General features: G+C 35.0%; 1 protein-coding gene across 2 annotated transcripts in view; it reads right to left on the bottom strand.

Annotated features, from left to right (window-relative positions):
- The window catches only part of LOC150099478 (general vesicular transport factor p115-like), a 354365-nt gene that overhangs the window by 164410 nt on the left and 171406 nt on the right, over positions 1-18549 (bottom strand). For both annotated transcript variants that reach the window (XM_090403647.1, XM_090403648.1), the window contains exons 9-10: positions 14226-14290; positions 8560-8648 (exon numbers count right to left, since the gene is read on the bottom strand). In XM_090403647.1, the coding sequence (XP_090259773.1) occupies positions 8560-8648; positions 14226-14290 (154 nt within the window). The remainder of the gene's footprint in view (positions 1-8559; positions 8649-14225; positions 14291-18549) is intronic.

Genomic DNA, 18549 nt, shown 5'->3' with positions numbered 1-18549 from the left:
ATAAAAGTTGGATCTGGGAGAATCGCTTCCAATTTTACAGCGAACTCTACGCAATAAATAAAGCACTAGAAGCCTACTTAAATCTATCATCATCTCAACAATCTGAAGGAATTATAATTTACAGTGACTCAAGATCAGCTATGGAGGCAATCAAAAATGGCAATACCAAGCTCACACAAGACATCCATAAACTCTTAAATCAACTAAAGCGTTTAGGTAAAAGTTGCATTTTACAATGGATTCCTGCTCATGTAGGCATTGATCACAACGAAGCAGCTGATAAATTAGCAAAAGAGGCCAGAGAACTCAACCAAGAAACTCATACGATAACTCTTGCTGATGCCAATGCACTAGCAAAAGCTAAACTAATTCCACTGAAATCAGTGATACAACATCAAATTCCCAAAATCAGTGCTGACATGACAGTATTCGTTTTTCCTTCACCATGATAGGAAGACTATGAACAGGACATTATAGAGGAATGAAGATCAATACAGATGATACGAGAACATATAGAAACTGCAACAACTGCCCCAATACTGAACTGACACCCACTCACATCTTTACCTGTCCAGCAGCCTTGCAAGAAATAGATCCTAATCCTGAACAACAGCTCTATACAAACAAAATCACAGACATAGCCAAAGCAGTACAAGGAGCACACGGAAACATCTAAGATTCTTCAAAGGACAAGACAACAACAACAACATTATTATTTGACACTTCCAGGCTATTATTATTATTTGACACCTCAATGAGTCCAAAGACTCATTGAGGGCACCTGCTCTACAACTCTATCTCCACCATTCAATCACCAACTACACCAACGCCATCTATCACCAACTACCACTGGTATTTCCATAGACAATCACAAACATCCATGCCATGGTGGGATTCAAACCCACAGCCTTTTGGCTGGAGAGCGGCTACGCTATCCACTCGGCCAACCAGGCCGGCAGGTTTGATTGTATTTTAATATCTATTTTTTTAGTTTGTAATAGTGTCTTTTATGGATAAAAGCTATCTAAGCACCTTTTTTTTGCATTTATTCACTTTGAGTGCTTGTCCTAAATGAATGCAGCTATTTATTTTGTATATGACTTTATTTTGCAATTTGACTCGGTGGTGTTATGACAGTATTCGTTTTTCATTCAGTTGTCAAGGGTGTATTCATAATAGTGTCCTTCTATAATGCACATCCATTTTGTTCAACATTATTTCTATTCCTTTTAGTTCACATGGAGAACATAATTTTCTAGAGTTGCTGTAAAGAGATTAGGGAAGATAATGTCTCCTCACCTTACTCCCTTCTCTAAGGGTATTTCTGTTGATTCATTAAAAAGAGTAATCTGGATTTTGTTCCCATGTATATGTTTTATATTAATCTTATACATGGTTGTTCAATGCCTTGATCATTTAATGCCTATAAAACTGAATTATGTTCTACTGTATCAAAAGCTTCTAGAAATCGACAAATAGCAGACAAAGTGGAAGATTATATTCTTTTCATTTTTCAGTTAGTTGGTTTATTGTTATGTATGTCTATTATGGAGAATCCTTGCATAAATCCTGCTTGCTCTTTCTGCTATTTTCATATAAAGTGTTTTTGATTCTATTTAGTATGGTTCTTGTAAATATTTTATAGAGGTGGGAAGGAGACATTGTTTTGCAGTTGTTGTCAATATTCTCGTTTTCTCCTTTTTTATAGATAGTTTGATTCTCGGGTATTTTTCCTTCATTTAGATCCCAAGTGAGCTTTATTGCCACAGTTTCACTTCTCAAAATGCATGGCTATGTGCACATCTGAAAGGAAGTATGAAGTGCATTATGAGGTACAACACAATCAGTTATATAATCAATTTGTATAACTGACAATTTCGAGTAGAAAGTCTGCAGAATTACTGATATTGCCAGAGAGTTTGGAATCTCACATAGAATTGTATCCAGGCTCTGGACAGTGTGTTTCAAACCAATGGAAGGTGTTCCAGATGTTTGCTAAGAGGTAACCCTCACTCTACCATGGAGAATAAAGACAGATTTTTGGTTATAACAGCAAAACATAATCGACGCATCACCGAGGTCAGCTTCATTCAAGACAGGTACATGGATAACTCGACAAACTGTGGCAAGATGCCTGTGACAAGTAAGCCTATATGCCTGTAGTCTACGTCCCATTACCCACAGCTTATTGCACAGTGTATTTTCAGTGGTGTTGATTCCAAAAATTTGACAAGACATCAATGAGTTAATGTACTCTTCACAGATGAGAGTCATTTTAGTCTTTCCTCCAGTTCTAGACAACACTTGATCTGGTGGGAAAGTAATACTGCTTACTGAGAATATTCTTGAAAGGGACAGACATGATGGTGCTGGGATCATGGTGTGGGAAGGCATTATGCTTAATGGATGCACCAAGCTACAAGAGCTGGAAAAAGGGACTATAAGAACAATATTGCAACAAAGTTCTTCAACATCATGTTCAACAGTTCCATGATGTTGTATCAAAGAATTCATTTCTCTGGATGACAATGCCACACTACATTGTAGATGAACTTCTGGAGACTGACGATATTTAATCGAATTGAGTGGCCAACATGGTCCCCAGATCTCAACTCCATAGAACACATTTCAGATGCAATAGGGAGATGCATTTCTGCTTGAAATTCTCCTCCAGAAAACAAACAAGGCCTTCTCCTTGCTGTGAAGGAGATGTGAGCCAGTTTGCCTGAAGAATTCCTGAATTACTTGGTGCCAAGATAGTACAACATTGTAAGAGCTCCATCACAGTTCGGTGTGGACATATTCCACACTGAAATGTCTCTCTGCATAGTTTTCTGTGTGCACTATACATTAATTCTTTTACTATGTCCTTGGAAAATTTGCAGCTTTTGCCAAAAACATACTGCAATTTATAACACTTTTTTTTTGTGTAATATAATTTATTAGTATGCTGGCAATAAGTAGTCATGAAAATTTTTTCATATACAGATAAAAATGTAGTTTGTTCTTAGCTTTTGGACATCATTGTATAAGCGTCTTCATAGCACAATTGGAAGAATGACAGTATACTGCATCCTTCAATTGGAAAAGGCATAAAATCAATTCTTGTAGTTAAGAGAGGAATCTTTATATGGGCTTTTTCATTTGAAGGTAGGTTGGCTGATTCATACAGAGGGTAGCAGAGTTTTTTCTCCTGTAAACTCAGGTTTTCCATCCCATGTACAGGCAAAGCGACCTTCAGAACACATGCAATTTATAGACAAAAAATCTACTGGTGGTGGTGAGTGGTAGATGCTGTCGATAGTAGTTATATTACTTATTTACATGAAAACTCAAGGCATCATCATCGTATGTTATGCTTTCGTGCAGGCCTACACATTTTGCCGTATAAGCTTCCATAACCGATAATCCCGTGGAATAGGTTGGTTGCTCCTTATTTCTGGTAGTTTCCCATGTCTGTCAAAGCGTGTGCTCACGAGGCTGGTTTGCCTGCTTTGTAGGAGGAAAAAACCCCATGATAAACTGGGGGGAAAAGCCTGCTATCCACGCCCAAGAGCAGCTAACTTGACTATGGCTGAGGAGGATCCTTAAGCTCCTCACATCACCAACATGAATCGAACCTAGGACACTCTTTCCCCAGGCATATAGTTGCAAAGTGCGTAACCACTAGACTAACCGTACGGACACACAAGGCATAGGTAATGATATTTATTTGATTAGATATCTGTTTTCCCAATCAAATAAATATTATTACCTATGCATTTTGTTTTTGTGTAAATAGGTAATATAACTATGGCACAAATTTCTCTAAAAGAATGAGCTGATAGTAGTTGTGTGTAGTAGGAGAATTAAGTAGTAGGCAAGACAGATGTGTGTAGCAGAGTGGAGTGGAGTGCCCTCCCATGATGAATCCTTGGAGGTGTCACGTAATAATATATAATTTACAGTGCTATTAAACAGCCTAAATTATATATTATTAGTATTATTAAATTAATAGATCATTGACTATTAAGTAAACATTATAACAATATTTTATTTTATTTATTTTTTTGCTGAATTGGAAATTATATTTTTGTTTTTCTTCCAATTATAATATATTAGGGGTGGGAACTGTGGCTGGCAAGCCGCATGTGGCTCACGAGACAATATTGGTTTTCATTGCCATTTTTTCTAAATTTTTATATTAATAATCTATAGTAGTATAGTATGTACCAATATCAGAATATTTTATTTCGTAAATGCTTTAAAGATAAGTAAAAAGACAGATATTTTGAAACTTGACATTTTTAGCTTTTAAATGGTACCGGCCAAAGGGATTAATGTGGAGATTTTATTATCATAATTGGTTGGTAAAACGTGTTTCGACATTTTATGGCCTGTGTCGTTCCCACCAAAATTAGTTCCAAAACTGACTACTATGATCGCGGCATTATCCACCGCCTCCGTTGCCTGGACTCTGCATCATCACTCTTCATGCAGTACACACAAGTTACGCATTTGTGTGTACTGCATGAAGAGTAGAACATAACTAGTGAATTTTAGTGTAGATAAGTACTTTTCTGATTAATAAATAATTAAGATTGATTTTAGTAAAAGTTATAAAACCCTTGTTTAAAATGACTGAGCAACAGAAGAGTATAAAACGGAAATACGAACAACTGAAATAACATGAAGGATTGTTTCAGTATTGTTTCAGCAAACTGAAACAATACGAAGGAAACTTAGAAACACTTTATAATGATTTTGAGAATAGGTCTGAGAAACTAAAAAAGTTAAAGGCATACTTTGAATTTCTTGTGAATCCTTTGTGATTGATGTCATCAACGATGGATGTCCTGTTGTTGCACCTTTTACCGCGGATGAAGAATCAATCAAAACCATCAACGAGCAGAGATTAAACATATTCTTCTTTGGTGAGTAGGACTACTATATAGTTGTATTTTTTATTATTTATAAATACAATTTTAAAATATTTTCTGCGCCTCTTGAACATTTAAAAATGTATTATATGCAGCTCTTATTACCAAAGAACTTACCCACATAATAATAATATATTAATAATAATATATATTATATAATTAATAATATATTTTAATATATATAATATATATTATATATTAATATATATATATATTATTAATAATAATATATTATTAGCAAAAATGAGGTTTCAAAGCCAGTTCAAAGTTGCTGCTATGTTACCAGCGAGTAAATTGAGGTCAACACTTGTACTCCCATTTTCAAGATGCTGTATTACCAAAACAATGAAATTTCTGCTGTTATTACTTAAAAGCAAATTTACTGGCTGGCAACTTATGCATGTCAAATTTTAAGACAATTCATTCATATATGGGTTCTTCTGACTTATATTTCTTAAAAATAGTTGACTCAATATGGAAGGGTGCAATTAGGTTGGGAAATAACCTATTCCTCACCAATTCACTCCAGTCTTTTTCACAAACATTAAGTTTCTGCTGCTTTCATTTTTACAAATATTTTCATGGTCACTGTTCCTCAGAACTAGAATCAAAAATTCCTCCATTCTCTTCTAAATTTGTTAAAAGAACCCCCCCCCCCCATCCCCCAATCATTAATTACTTCTACTGCCATTTTCTAGAACAGTTTCTCTCTCTCTCTCTTATGCAGTTCCTATACAGCACAATCTATAGATCTTCAAATCCAATGTTAAGAGGTTTCTTTTTCTTCTTTCTCTCCAACTCTAGTGAATAGGATTACCATTAAAAATAAATAAATAAATATGTGTGTGTCTGTGCACTATATAACATAATGATAAGGTAGCAACCATGCATCTGAACAACATTCTTTATAATTTTGTGAAACAGGATTTCATTAAATTACACAGAACTGGGTAGTCAAAGTACTTTATTATTAAATTCTGAATAAGTGTGTAAAATGCACAGGTTGCAGAGTTAAGTTAACAGACAGAGGAGAGGGATCATAATAGAAACTTATAAATTACTAAAGGGATTTTATAAGATTGACACAAAAGAAAGTTTTCAATACATGGTGCATAGTGAGAGAAGAAGGGGTGACTCCTGGAAGTTATGTAAGGGTGTGGTTAGTAATGATGTGCAGACTAGATTTTTTGCTTTGGAAAGTGGTGAATGACAGGAATGGATTGCCACAGGCAGTTGAGCCACAACAATGAATGAGTTTAAGAAAAGCATATTGTGTGAATAATGAGTAATGTGGGTCTCCCATAATGGGTCTTTTGACACCATGGAGATACTCAGTATAATGATATATATTTATTTATTTATTTTTTTTTTATTATTCAGGCCTCCATGGAGTCAAAAGACTCATCGTAGGAGGTCGTTTTTAGGAAACACAAAGTTTACCATATCCTTGAACCCATTAATAGAAAACTGAAATTCATGGAGTATATTGCAACCACCCCATTTCTGCTGTAACCACTCTCTCAGGCAATGCATTCCATGGTTCAACCACCCTCCATGCAAAGAAACCACTCATCACCCTCTTGCTCACAGTTTCCCCTTGCAACCTCCACAGATGGTCCCTTGTCATCACTTCTTCCCACTGTTCAACCAAGCATAAGAACTCCCTAGTGTCAACACTGTAACCACCTCTCAAAAGTCTCAATCACATCACCTCTCCCTCCCCCATCCCCAAACTCTGCAGTCCACATTCCCTCAGTCGATCCTCAGAACCGACATTGTAGTCCTGAAACCATCTCTGTTGTCCACCTCTGTACCCTTCCCACAGTTAACCTATCCCTTTCAAATCCTGGGGACCAAACCTGAGAACGATAGTCTACATGTAAGATGATCAGTGTCTTATAGAACGGAATGATAACTCTTTTATCTGTGCAGGTCAGCATCCTTCTCAGTACTGCAGGAATCCTCTGAGTTACCTTCACAACTTTTGCAATATGCTCCCTGAATTTCAGCCCTCCATCAATCATCACCCCCAATCTCTTGTCTCCCCTACTTCCTCCAGAATAGCTCCTCGAATCGAGCATGCTTCCTCCCATCAATGGTTCCCAAACTACATTTTGCCGCATTAAACCGATACTCCCATTCACTCTCCCATCTGTCTAGCCCATTCAAATCCTCCTGCAGGACTGCCACATCTGCAATATCACCAATAACCCTTCCAGCTTCACATCATCTGCAAACAACTGAATATTCCCTTGCAATCCATTGACAATGTCATTAATATAAAGGTTGAACAATACAGGTCACAGCACTGAGCCCTGTGGAACACCACTTGTAACCTTCTGCCTCCTTGATATTGCCCATACACAACTCTCTGATACATATCAGACAGCCAATCCTGAATCCAGTTGACTAACCCAACATCTAAACCCATGTGCTGCAACTTAAACATCAGCTTATCATGCAGAACCCTGTCAAACACCTTTGCAAAATGCGAGTAAGTCAAATTCGCGTAACTCGGGGTATAATTTTGCATGTAATTAATATATACAAACATACAAAATATTAGTTAATTGGGAACAAAGGTTTACAAAAACACCTATATTTTTTTAAGAAATATAATTGTAGTGTGACACATATATATATATATATATATATATATATATATAAACACTTGATTTATGCAGTAAAAGCCATCCAGTTAAAGCTTAAGAGAGAGAGAGAGAGAGAGAGAAAGAAATGTTTCAGTAAATTCAGATCAAGATCTCAAATATCATTAATCTGGAATAGTTCTGTTATATGGAATAAGATGGAAAACAAAGAAAGTGTTTGGGGGTATTCAACAAAACTTTTCACACTACCTAGGAATAATTATATTTCATGAATAATTTGAAAAAAGAACTTCTTGTTGTTGTTCAAGTATAAATATTCAACAGGAATTTATATTCAATTTATTTGGGACACAATGCCATTTAATTGAGATATCTACTAACCTTGATAACATGGGTGTTAGAGAAATAGTGAAAATGACGTCACACTAGAAATGAACATCAGAAACTATGAAGAGTTTGCATTCATTGATGATAGTCTTCAATGTTATAATGAATATGAAGATTTTGAGTAGTGGAAAAAACCGCAACAAAACATCAAAAGAGATTAGAAGTACATGAAAATAAGGATGATACTCCTTTTGTTGTTCTGGAAAATGGGTTATGATGACTCTATTTCATGCAGAAAGGCAATGAAGGCTGTCCTATTGCTACACTAGATACTTGCAGTAATTTTGTTCAATTGCAGTCAATCAAAAAATACTATGAATTACATGTGGATTGAATACATATATAAATTAAATTATTTTTTATGGCAAAAATTTTAGTTTGTCAAAACCGTAAATATAAGTCAGTAATTTTGCTACTTAATAAATAAAAAATTTGTCTAAACTTGTCTTTAATCTTAATCTTATGCACACCTTTTAAACTCTTTATGTTCTTTGTGTATTCACAAAGAACAAAGCATTCTTTGTGTAACTGAGGCAATCACTTAATTGAGCCATATTATGCCATTTACAATGCAGCCCAATTAATTGGTATCCAATGTGTATGACAAAAATTTTACATAATATATTAATAAAATATTAACTTACTTTGGAGGAGTAGATGGTGCTATAATTGTAGCAAAATAGTCTTGGTTTTCCTGCTGGCCCCTGATAACTTCAGCGACAGTATTGATTGTCTGTAAACAATAAAGTTGTCTAAAAACTATATACTGGATCTATCTGGATCAAAATACGTCTGAATTTCAAAAGATATTTTTGATATTTATTATTTGGAATTATAATGTGGAATTTATAGCGTACATCATCAATCAACAAACTAAATAAAAGCACTTTTTTTTTTATCACGGAACACTTGAAACATGTTTGGAATTATAATGTGGAATTTACAGTGTACATCATCAATCAACAAATTAAATAAAAGCACTTTTTTTTTATCATGGAACACTTGAAACATGTTTTCTTCACCCAGACAATGCACACATAAAATATACAATGAAACAGCATACTAATTGACTTGGCACAGTCTTAGAATTTTTCTAATCAATCCTATTCATGAAAGGTTGCAGAACCAATAGCACTCAATAGCACAACAGAATCAATCAAGGACTCTTCTGTAGCACTGGTACACAATACCAGTGCTACAGAAGAGTCCTCAAAATCTCATGGACAGAGTACGTGACAAATGCAAAGGTACTACAGAAAATGAAAACACAGAAATCTTTATTACATGAAATGATCCTGAGAAAGATGAGACTGGCAGGACATGTATTGGGGGAATCAGTAGGACAGAGGACACTAACAGTTTTAGAAGATTATGGGAATAGGATCAAGAGGTAAAAAAAGAAGAACATGGTTTGATGATATAAGATCATAAACAGGACCATGTGACTATGCTGAAACAAAAAGACGAGCTGCCAACAGAGAGGACTGGAAGGACATGGTGCTGCACCCTAAAAATATGTACAAAAGTTTTAAAAAGAATCAAAGCAATAAGCTTTAAAAGGTGAGCTGTATACTGGAGAGTTAATGGCACAAGGTAGAGGTATCTAGAAGGACCAAATATCAACCTTATGCAGCATGGGGAGACTAAGTAAGTAATCAAGAAAAAATGAAGGCTTGAAAACAAGAACCTTGTAGATTGAATGGCAGACTCCAAAGAAAAAGACTGACTGCTTTAGTCAGATGTGGTGAAGTTTTATATACAGGGATAAAAAAAAATTTCCTAACTCCATGGAATCCTCAGTTCTCAGGAAGTTATGAAAAAGAAAAATTAAGCAGTCATGAAAAAGAAAAGGAAACGAGAAGCTGTGGAAAGCACATGAGTTCAATATATGTTCTTATGGGCCAGTCTCTGTATTGCAGAAGAAAAGGAGTGAGCTGCACAAAAACTTCCTTCCATGACAGATGGCATTCAAGTTCAGTTCTCTTTTCTAATCAAGTAACACAGAAGCTACTGAGCCATGTATATAAATATCATGAAAAAATGTTGCCAATTTCCAGTACATTTTTCACTATCACATACCTATTTTATAAATTCACCATTAATTCTTAGAATGTTCCATCACAGGCTACACAGTATAAAAAAACAGTCCAACATAAGTCTTCATTAATACAGTCAGTTTTCATTATAGTGAACTTGCTCACTATAATGAACTGCCCAAGCCTTACATGAATAATGGGCTATTGTATTACTTTTTTTTTTGTATTAAATCAGCCCCATCACTCTCCATCTCGATCCTAGAGACCAAACATGAACCTGATCGAGATGAATTGAGTGAGTGATGGAGTAATTATCACATAAACTCCTATTTCACTTTCTTGTTTTCTTATTGCCAGGACCAGATTTTGATCTTAATGCCATTAGTCAAAAAATCATTAGAACATAATAACAGTCTTTATTCACTGATCTCATAAAAGCATATGTAAGGTACCAAGAGTAAAATTGTTCAAAACATTAAATATGTATGATATATATGTAATCTTCATACAGAGAAATATACAGCTAATAATTCAGTTGCAAATTGGCAGTTAGAAGTGAAGGAGATACAGAAAAATAATTTGATGTTAAAGAGGGCTGATCAAGTGTAGATCGAATTACTGTTATTCATCTTATTTATTTTTTATATTTATGTTTATTTTTACATCATCTGGAAATCCTGCTCTCTAGAAACCAAATATGAAACGTTTTCAAGCTACTCTACTTCAGATCTCAGTAAGAAGAGTGACAGTTGTACACTGAACAATGAACTTCATCACCTACATTAAAACAATCACAAAAGTCCATCGGGTGGATGCATGTAATTTTAATGAAGATGTTATCCTGTATTAGACCATACTCTAACTCCCCCCCCTTCTCACAGTAGTGTTGGATCGTAGCTTCTGCTCAATCAAGTTTTATCGTCTTATAGTTCTCTCTCGTTAGTATTTAACTAATTGTAGGCATATATCATTTGAACATGAAGAAAATTTATATTATACTGCGCCACTCCATGTTTTGAATTTCATGAGCAACTTTGATAAATCAACCATCAACTGTACTAGGTTATTATAAAGCTAATTTTAGGCCGAGGTTCTCTTTATTTTTACTACATAGGGTTCTCGCTGAGATTCGAATTATTTTAATGAGTGGTGCAATGAAACAATCAGGCAAATATAAGATTCAATTCAAACAAAATTATTTAATGCAGTGTCACAAAAATTACATCATAACACAGTATTCCAACAGGGACATTACAATTAAACGAATACAAAGCTCTCATTAAGATTCTAGTATACTACTCAGCTGAGCTTAAACTTTATAATTAAAGATTATATTTAACAGATCTTATTCTTCTTGTCACAAAGGATTTCTATCATAACTTTACTCTGATCAAGGTTACATTTCAAAACATTTTAAATATCAAATCAGTTCAAGATATTCACAAAGAATACAACTCATGAACCATCAGACATTCATTTGTAATTCTCTAAGCTCAGTCAATCAATTTTAGTTCTTGTAAGTTTGAGATTCCTAAATTGCATCAAATAGGCTTCACAGTATTCTCGTTCGGTCAATAAGAGTATGAAGTTTCCAGTGGAATGAGAAGCAGCACATTAAATTTAACAATTTGGGTGAAGCAGGCCTCTCAGATCATGCTCTTAACACCCTACACCAAACTGATTGAAAAAGTACCTGTTCTTTATATCACACAAAAACCTGGTATGAACACAAATTTAAAGAAGCCTGTGAAATTTTGATCAACCACCCTAATTTTAACTATAATGGTGGCATAAAAATCCCAAGAATTTGGATGGCACACATTCCACCCACTTAAGTTTTTCAAGTTTCCCAGCAAATCCTTACTTCAACACTCGAAGCAATAATTTCAGCTCTTATTGGTAACCATGCATACTGTTTTGTTCTAATTTATATGTATACTTATTTGAGTAATTATACAAGAGAGCATGTTGCTCTCTAGCTTAATATATCTTTTAATGATTTGTTAACCAAATAGATAATAATAACATGACACTAGCTTTGACATAGTAAGGTGTTTTTTTTTTTTTTCGCTAGAGGTCAGGCCAGTGGTTTCACAGTTGACCAAATTAATATAACTTTAGCATACCATGTAGATTGTAATGCAGGTGGTTTCTTTGTATATATGTGTATACTCCAGATGATGACCTTAATGTAAATGTCGAAGAAATGCTGAGTGATTATTTTGATTTATATTAAACTAAAGTTGGGGTGCTTAAGGGTCAAAGCTGTATAATTGAGAGGAGACCTCCACATAACCTTTAAAGGAATGCGGAGAACCGACCAGGGCCTTCTGACCTAATGTCCAATCCTCACCTTCTCGTGGTGCACCCTGTTGGGAATCTACCTGGATACTCAATGAATGAGGATGGGCTGACAATTTGGGATTTAGCCGACCAAAATGTATTCTTAATGGCTTAAACCAATATACAAAATGATGGTACAATATGACAAAATTTCATGCCGGCTAGGGCATCGCCCGGTTAAACAAGGCCCCCGTTGTTTTCGCCAGGGAACCAGCGCAAACAGCGAAAAGTCAGCTATTGGAACAAATCTGAAAGCACACCCCAACTCAACTTCACCAAAGTTAAAGATCGGTACTATCAACATAAGAAGCCTGAATGGCAAAGAAATGCAGCTAGCTGAGGAATTAGGTAAGTACCAGATCGACATAATAGGGGTGACTGAATGTGACTGAATAAAACTGAATGTGAGAATTACAGAGATATTTCCCTACTGAGTTTTCCTGGCAAGATCTATGGAAGTATACTTGAGAAACGGTTGAAAAGAATCGTGGAAGAAAAGCTTGGTGAAGAACAAACTGGATTCAGGTCAAATCTTCACTTTACGACAAATAGTTGAGAAAGCATGAGAATATAACAAAGATCTGTATTTAAGTTTTGTCGATTTGGAAAAGGCATATCACAAGGTGCCAAGAGAGAGGCTATTCAATACACTACAGTTATATGGTGTCAATGGGGCATTATATCAAGTAATACTTAGTCTTTATTTGAGTTGTAAGTCAGCAGTTAGAATTGAAGGAAGTACAGGAAGATGGTTTAATGTTAAATCTGGTGTGAGACAAGGATTTACATTATCCCCTCTGTTATTCATTATCTATATGGATCACATTATGAAGGAAAGTGGTATTAAACATGATATCAGAATTGGAGATGTTAATGTCAGCTCTTTGCTTTATGCGGACGATGTTATACTTATCAATAAATCCACTATGAGTCTGCAAGATTCCTTGACTAAATTGAATAACTGTTATAATAGATATGGTATGAAGGTCAGCAATAAAAAGACAAAGACAATGAAAATAGGCACAATCATTGAAAATGTCAACTGCATTGTTAACAGAGAACCTGTGGAACAAGTAAAACATTTCAGATACTTAGGCACGATTTTTAGTGGAGATGGTAAAATAAATATGGAAATAGACAGCAGAATCAATAAAGCTGGTATGGTAGGAAGTCAATTGAATAAATTCATATGGAATAAGAAGGAAATTAGTTGGAACACTAAATTAGCTGTATATAAGACAGTTTTAACAAGTTTCAAACCAGTTTTAACTTATGGATCTGAGAGCTGGGTCAGAAGTAAAACACTTGACCAAAGACTAGAGACTGCAGATATGAGAGTCCTGAAAAAGATTAGAGGTGTGAATAGATGGCATCAATGGCAATATCATATTAAAAACGAGGATATTAGGAAAGAACTTGACATCGTCAGCATCCAGGAATGCGTTAGCAGAACTAATCTCAGGTGGTATGGTCACTTAAACAGAATGGGTGAGGAAAGATTAGCAAAACAAGTATTCTCTGCCAGGTTGACAGGAAAACGACCCAGATATAGGTGGATTGATACGGTACAAAGTGCCTTAGATGATAGAAATATGATCTGATAATGTTGGAGTCTTGACAAGTAACAGACTGATTTGGAGGTAAATTGTAGATAGGAAGTTACTAATGATGTAAATTTTTCATGTAGTACTATCATATCCTGTACACCCCTTGAGGGTACAGGATATGATAGTACTACATGAAAAATTTTAATCATTTTAATCATGATCATCATCATCATCAGGAATTTGATGATGATGATCATGATTAAACTAAAGTTTTACTATAACATGGTAGTTGTTTTCATAATTTTAATAATGAAAAAGGAGTTTATTTTCATTACAGGATCAGTTATATACTTAAAAAGTGATAATAATAGCACATTAACATACTTCTGTAAGAATACCTGCAGGAATACCACTTGCCATTAACATATTACAGAGCTGCTTCAGAACACCTGAAATTGCCAAATAAATCCAATCAATGAACATTAATGACATTTTTCTGTAAAATTTCTTCTTATTTTTCCATGTGTGAATGATGATAATTAAAATATTTTTTATACCATTAGTCCACATTGTCATTTTATCTAATACATCACTGATTAATAGCACAATTGTTTCTACCAAGCCAGAACTGTAGCAAGCTGAAATCTCACAAGAGCTAGAATATTTTACCAAAATACAATATTAAAATTTCCAAACAATAGAAACTTCAGTAAACTGAAAATGCTAATCACAGATGGACTTATCATTTCCCCACCTGCAATGAGAAACCTAAAAGATGAAATAATATTTCACATTAGAATATGATGCTCAGTATGTATGGCACTGTTACATGAGAATTTGTTTGCATGCACTTTTTAGATATTTGTTTGATACTGCAGTATTCAATAATGTCCATTAAAAACAATGAGGTAAAAAACAACGAAGTAAACAATTTTTAAAAAATATCAAGTAAACTGTTTTTCTCTAGGTGGACACAGAGATTGATTTTTTTTTTTTTTTTACTCGAATCAAGTACAATTTCTTCTTTGTTTTTTTTCCATTCATCTGAATCAATATATGTATGCATTACTCACCCACTATGGTGAGTGAGCTCACTAGGAACGATTTTTGTGGCAAATTTCCTGTGCCTATCGGACTTTTCAGTAATTTGTTATACTAGTGTTTTCTGTAGTGAGATTCAACTTATGTGACTATTTTACTCTAAAAATTAAAGATTGCTTAATACTATAAAGATTTCTTATGAAAATAGAACAATGTTTTTTGTACACTTTTCTTTAAAACTCCCCAACTGGTCATGATGTCTGTCCGGTTGGGGAGTTTTAATGTCCAGCTAAATCTGGATACAATTCTGTAACACCTGCTGAATAACATGGATAAGAAGCACAATTTGGTCTCACTATTTCATCCACTTTGGCCGGTAAGGAGGTTAATTCAGAAAGTGGAAAAACTTCTGAAAACTCAAAACATTTTTGTAGATTTTTGAAATTTGAAAAGTTTAACTATAACAGCATAATGATAACATGCCCACCATGTGAATTTTTCAGGACACACATACATTCTTTTCTAGATGAGATATAATAGTAAGTGACAGTCCGTAGATTGTGGGTTAACACCATTTCCAATTTTTTGACACTACTAACAAAAAGCAAGGAAACTGAGCATCTTCTTTCAAAGATGAGATTAACAAATCTAGTATGGATGCTTGGACATCCGTTATTTCTGTTGATATTTCATGGAATAAAACAGGCATCTAAAGCTAATAATTAACTAAATAAATTTATTTAGTTAATTAAATTATTCAGCTAATATTTTACCCTGTCACCAATACATCTTCACAGGCACCGAGAGATATATTGAGCATGTACACACCAGCATAATAGTAGGTAGGTAGGCAAACACAGACTGATATTGTGAAGGCAAGCTCCTAAAGTCTTAACTGGCACTTTATATGGATCAGTGATTTGCATTTGTTGAAAATTTCAAAATGATGATTTCCCAGATTTTTAGCAGTGTGATGCAGCTGAAATTTGTTTAAGTTCTCATTCAGACTCTCTATCCCCCCCCCCCCCATACACACACAAATCAGCTGTATTCACCTTTGCATTCTGGCTATTTTACTTACCTGGCAATTAAAAGTCTACAAGCAAGCAAGTTGAGGGCAGAGCCATGGACTCCCCCCCCCCCCTCCAACAATCTTTATGTAGAACATTTTGAAAAATCTGGCCCCTCTCAAAACATGGCTATCTTATGTTGATGTGCTCTCTCTTTGAACACACTGAGAGGATATGTTCTATCACACCTCAATAGCCAACACCTGAGGATCTGTTTCACCATAGAAAAGGAAAACAATAACTGTTTGCCCCTTCCTTGACACTTTAGTTACATGCTATCAAATGGATCCTTATCCTTTTCAGTACAGAGAAACCTAAGCTCACTTTAGGTACATCCACCACTTGTCATCCCCTCCCCCTCATCCCAGCAGTAAGGTTATAAAAACTTTAGCAGAAAAAGCTAGGACCATCTGCTTTGACAACTATAACAGCCTCTTCATGGAAATCACTCACACTTGGGACACATTTTTAGTCAACAGTTACCCCTTAACAAAAATCAACAGCGCTCTCTGCCCAATCCCATCCCCACTAAATTTAGAACATAAAAAATCCACTACCATTTCCCTGCATCAGGACACCCTCGGAAAAAAAAAAAAAGAAAAAAAGTGCAAATATTCTGAAAAAGTATAACACATATGTCCTTCAGGCCTGTCCAAAAACCCTTATCTGCTCACCTAAAGTTCCTCTCCACAATCTGAACCATCCTTTTACAGTGTACTTGCTCCTGCAAGTTTCAATACTTTGAACAAACAAGAAGACTTGCTAACATTTGTCTGGAGGAGTGCAAAAAATACATCCTCTACACTCCAGTTGTTCTGGGGTAGCAGACCATGCCATGAATGCAGATCACCAGATCCAATGGAAGAAAACGTAGTGAAGTTCCACTGAACCAAATTATAAAAATATCACCAGAGAATAAATGTTTAACTTCAATATAAATTATGTTCACCACCACTTCCTATCTAAACCTTACCTGGTATTTTTTAACAAATCTTAACTAGTATCCTCGCCAATTAATGAACAACTCAAACTTTCCAACATATAATCACTGCATGACTGCAAGAAAAGAACATGTACATGCATCAAATCTAACATTCCTTATTCAGAGAATGACAAATCTTGAATCTCCTATTTATGATCTGCTCTGGATCAAAATTTCCTTTGCTACCTCTATCATTCTCTAAACAGTGATAACTGCTCTGATCGTTTGTCATTATTTGTCTTTGAAGCTTGTTTATCTAGTCAGGTCATCTTCCTTGGGAACTTCAATGTTCACAACTCAGACTCTTCTTTGATTCCACAGATCAAGCTGAAAGAGATGCAAAAATATTTCCTGTCAACAAAAATCTTTCAAAAATTATCCATCAGATCACTAGAATACTAGATAATGATCTTCACCCTCTAAACATCTTTGATAATTTCTTAACCAGTTCTCCTGATAAATATACTGCAGGTGTCAGCTCTCTTCTTTGTAACTCTGACCATAATCTCATTCAAGTCTTCTTTCCTGAAAAAAGCACTTCACTCAGCCATTCTGTTTCCTGATCTTGGATCCTGCATGATTTTTACATCTCCTTTCCTTAGGTTGACTTCAATCTCCACTCTTCAGATTCAAATATCTCCTCCAATGGAATAACTAATACAGTTTTTATTAGAAATAAAGGTTTTCATCTCTAATTTCATTCAAAAGCCCAGCTCACTATCCAAATGTTTGTTTTCCACCAAGTTTGCTAATGCAGTCCAAGGAAACAAAAAATTCAACACACTACAAGTGGCTTGAAACCAATACTCTAACATCCCATTCGGTGCATTAAGAGCTATAAAATGATCATTGGCAAATTCCAAATCAGACTATAAAAGGAATAAGAAATGTATCATTGACTATGTTATTGTTGATAGTGATGTTTTCTCCCTGGTGCAGGATTTGGAAGTGATGACCATTTAGTCTTGAGCAGGATAAAATTGAATTTCATATTGAAAAGAAGAACATGTAAGAAAGTTTTAAAGCAAATCAACGTTGAGCAGTTCTCAGATGTGAACTGTAGACAAAAATACACAAAAATGATTAAAGAAAAAATGAAAGCATGTGAGAACAGCAACCAAACCTTGGAGATTCAATGGCAAGCCCTGAAGAAAACACTAATTGATTCAGCCAGAGAGGTATGTGGTGAGGTTGTCTGTAAGGATAGAAAAATCAGAACTCCATGGTGGACACAGGAAGTTAAAGGGGCAGAGAAAGAAAAGAAGAAAACATATCACAAGTTCCTGGCAAATAAGTCAGCTTTTACTCTTACAGAATACAGAGACAAATGTAAGAAAGCTAAATACTGTGTAAAACTAGCCAAAGTAAAGTCATGGGAGGACTTTGGTAAGAACACAGAAAATAAATATCAAGGAGTGGCAAGATATTCTGGAGGTTGTTGAAGAAGCTCAGAAATAAAGGAAAGAGTGCTATAAAAAGAATTAGAGATGATAAAGGTGACATGAAAACAGGAGAAAAAGATATCCTTGAAGTATGGAGTAATTACTTTGAAAAACTGCCAAATGAAACAGGCAGTGATGACAGCACAGTGGTAAAAACACTGACCAGGCATGCA

The sequence above is a fragment of the Typopeltis vanoorti genome, chromosome 14 (assembly GCF_054136105.1).
Source record: "Typopeltis vanoorti isolate ZY-2024b chromosome 14, IOZ_Tvanoo_1.0, whole genome shotgun sequence".
NCBI lineage: Eukaryota > Metazoa > Arthropoda > Arachnida > Uropygi > Thelyphonidae > Typopeltis > Typopeltis vanoorti.
This window is presented reverse-complemented; position numbering and strand designations above follow the sequence as displayed.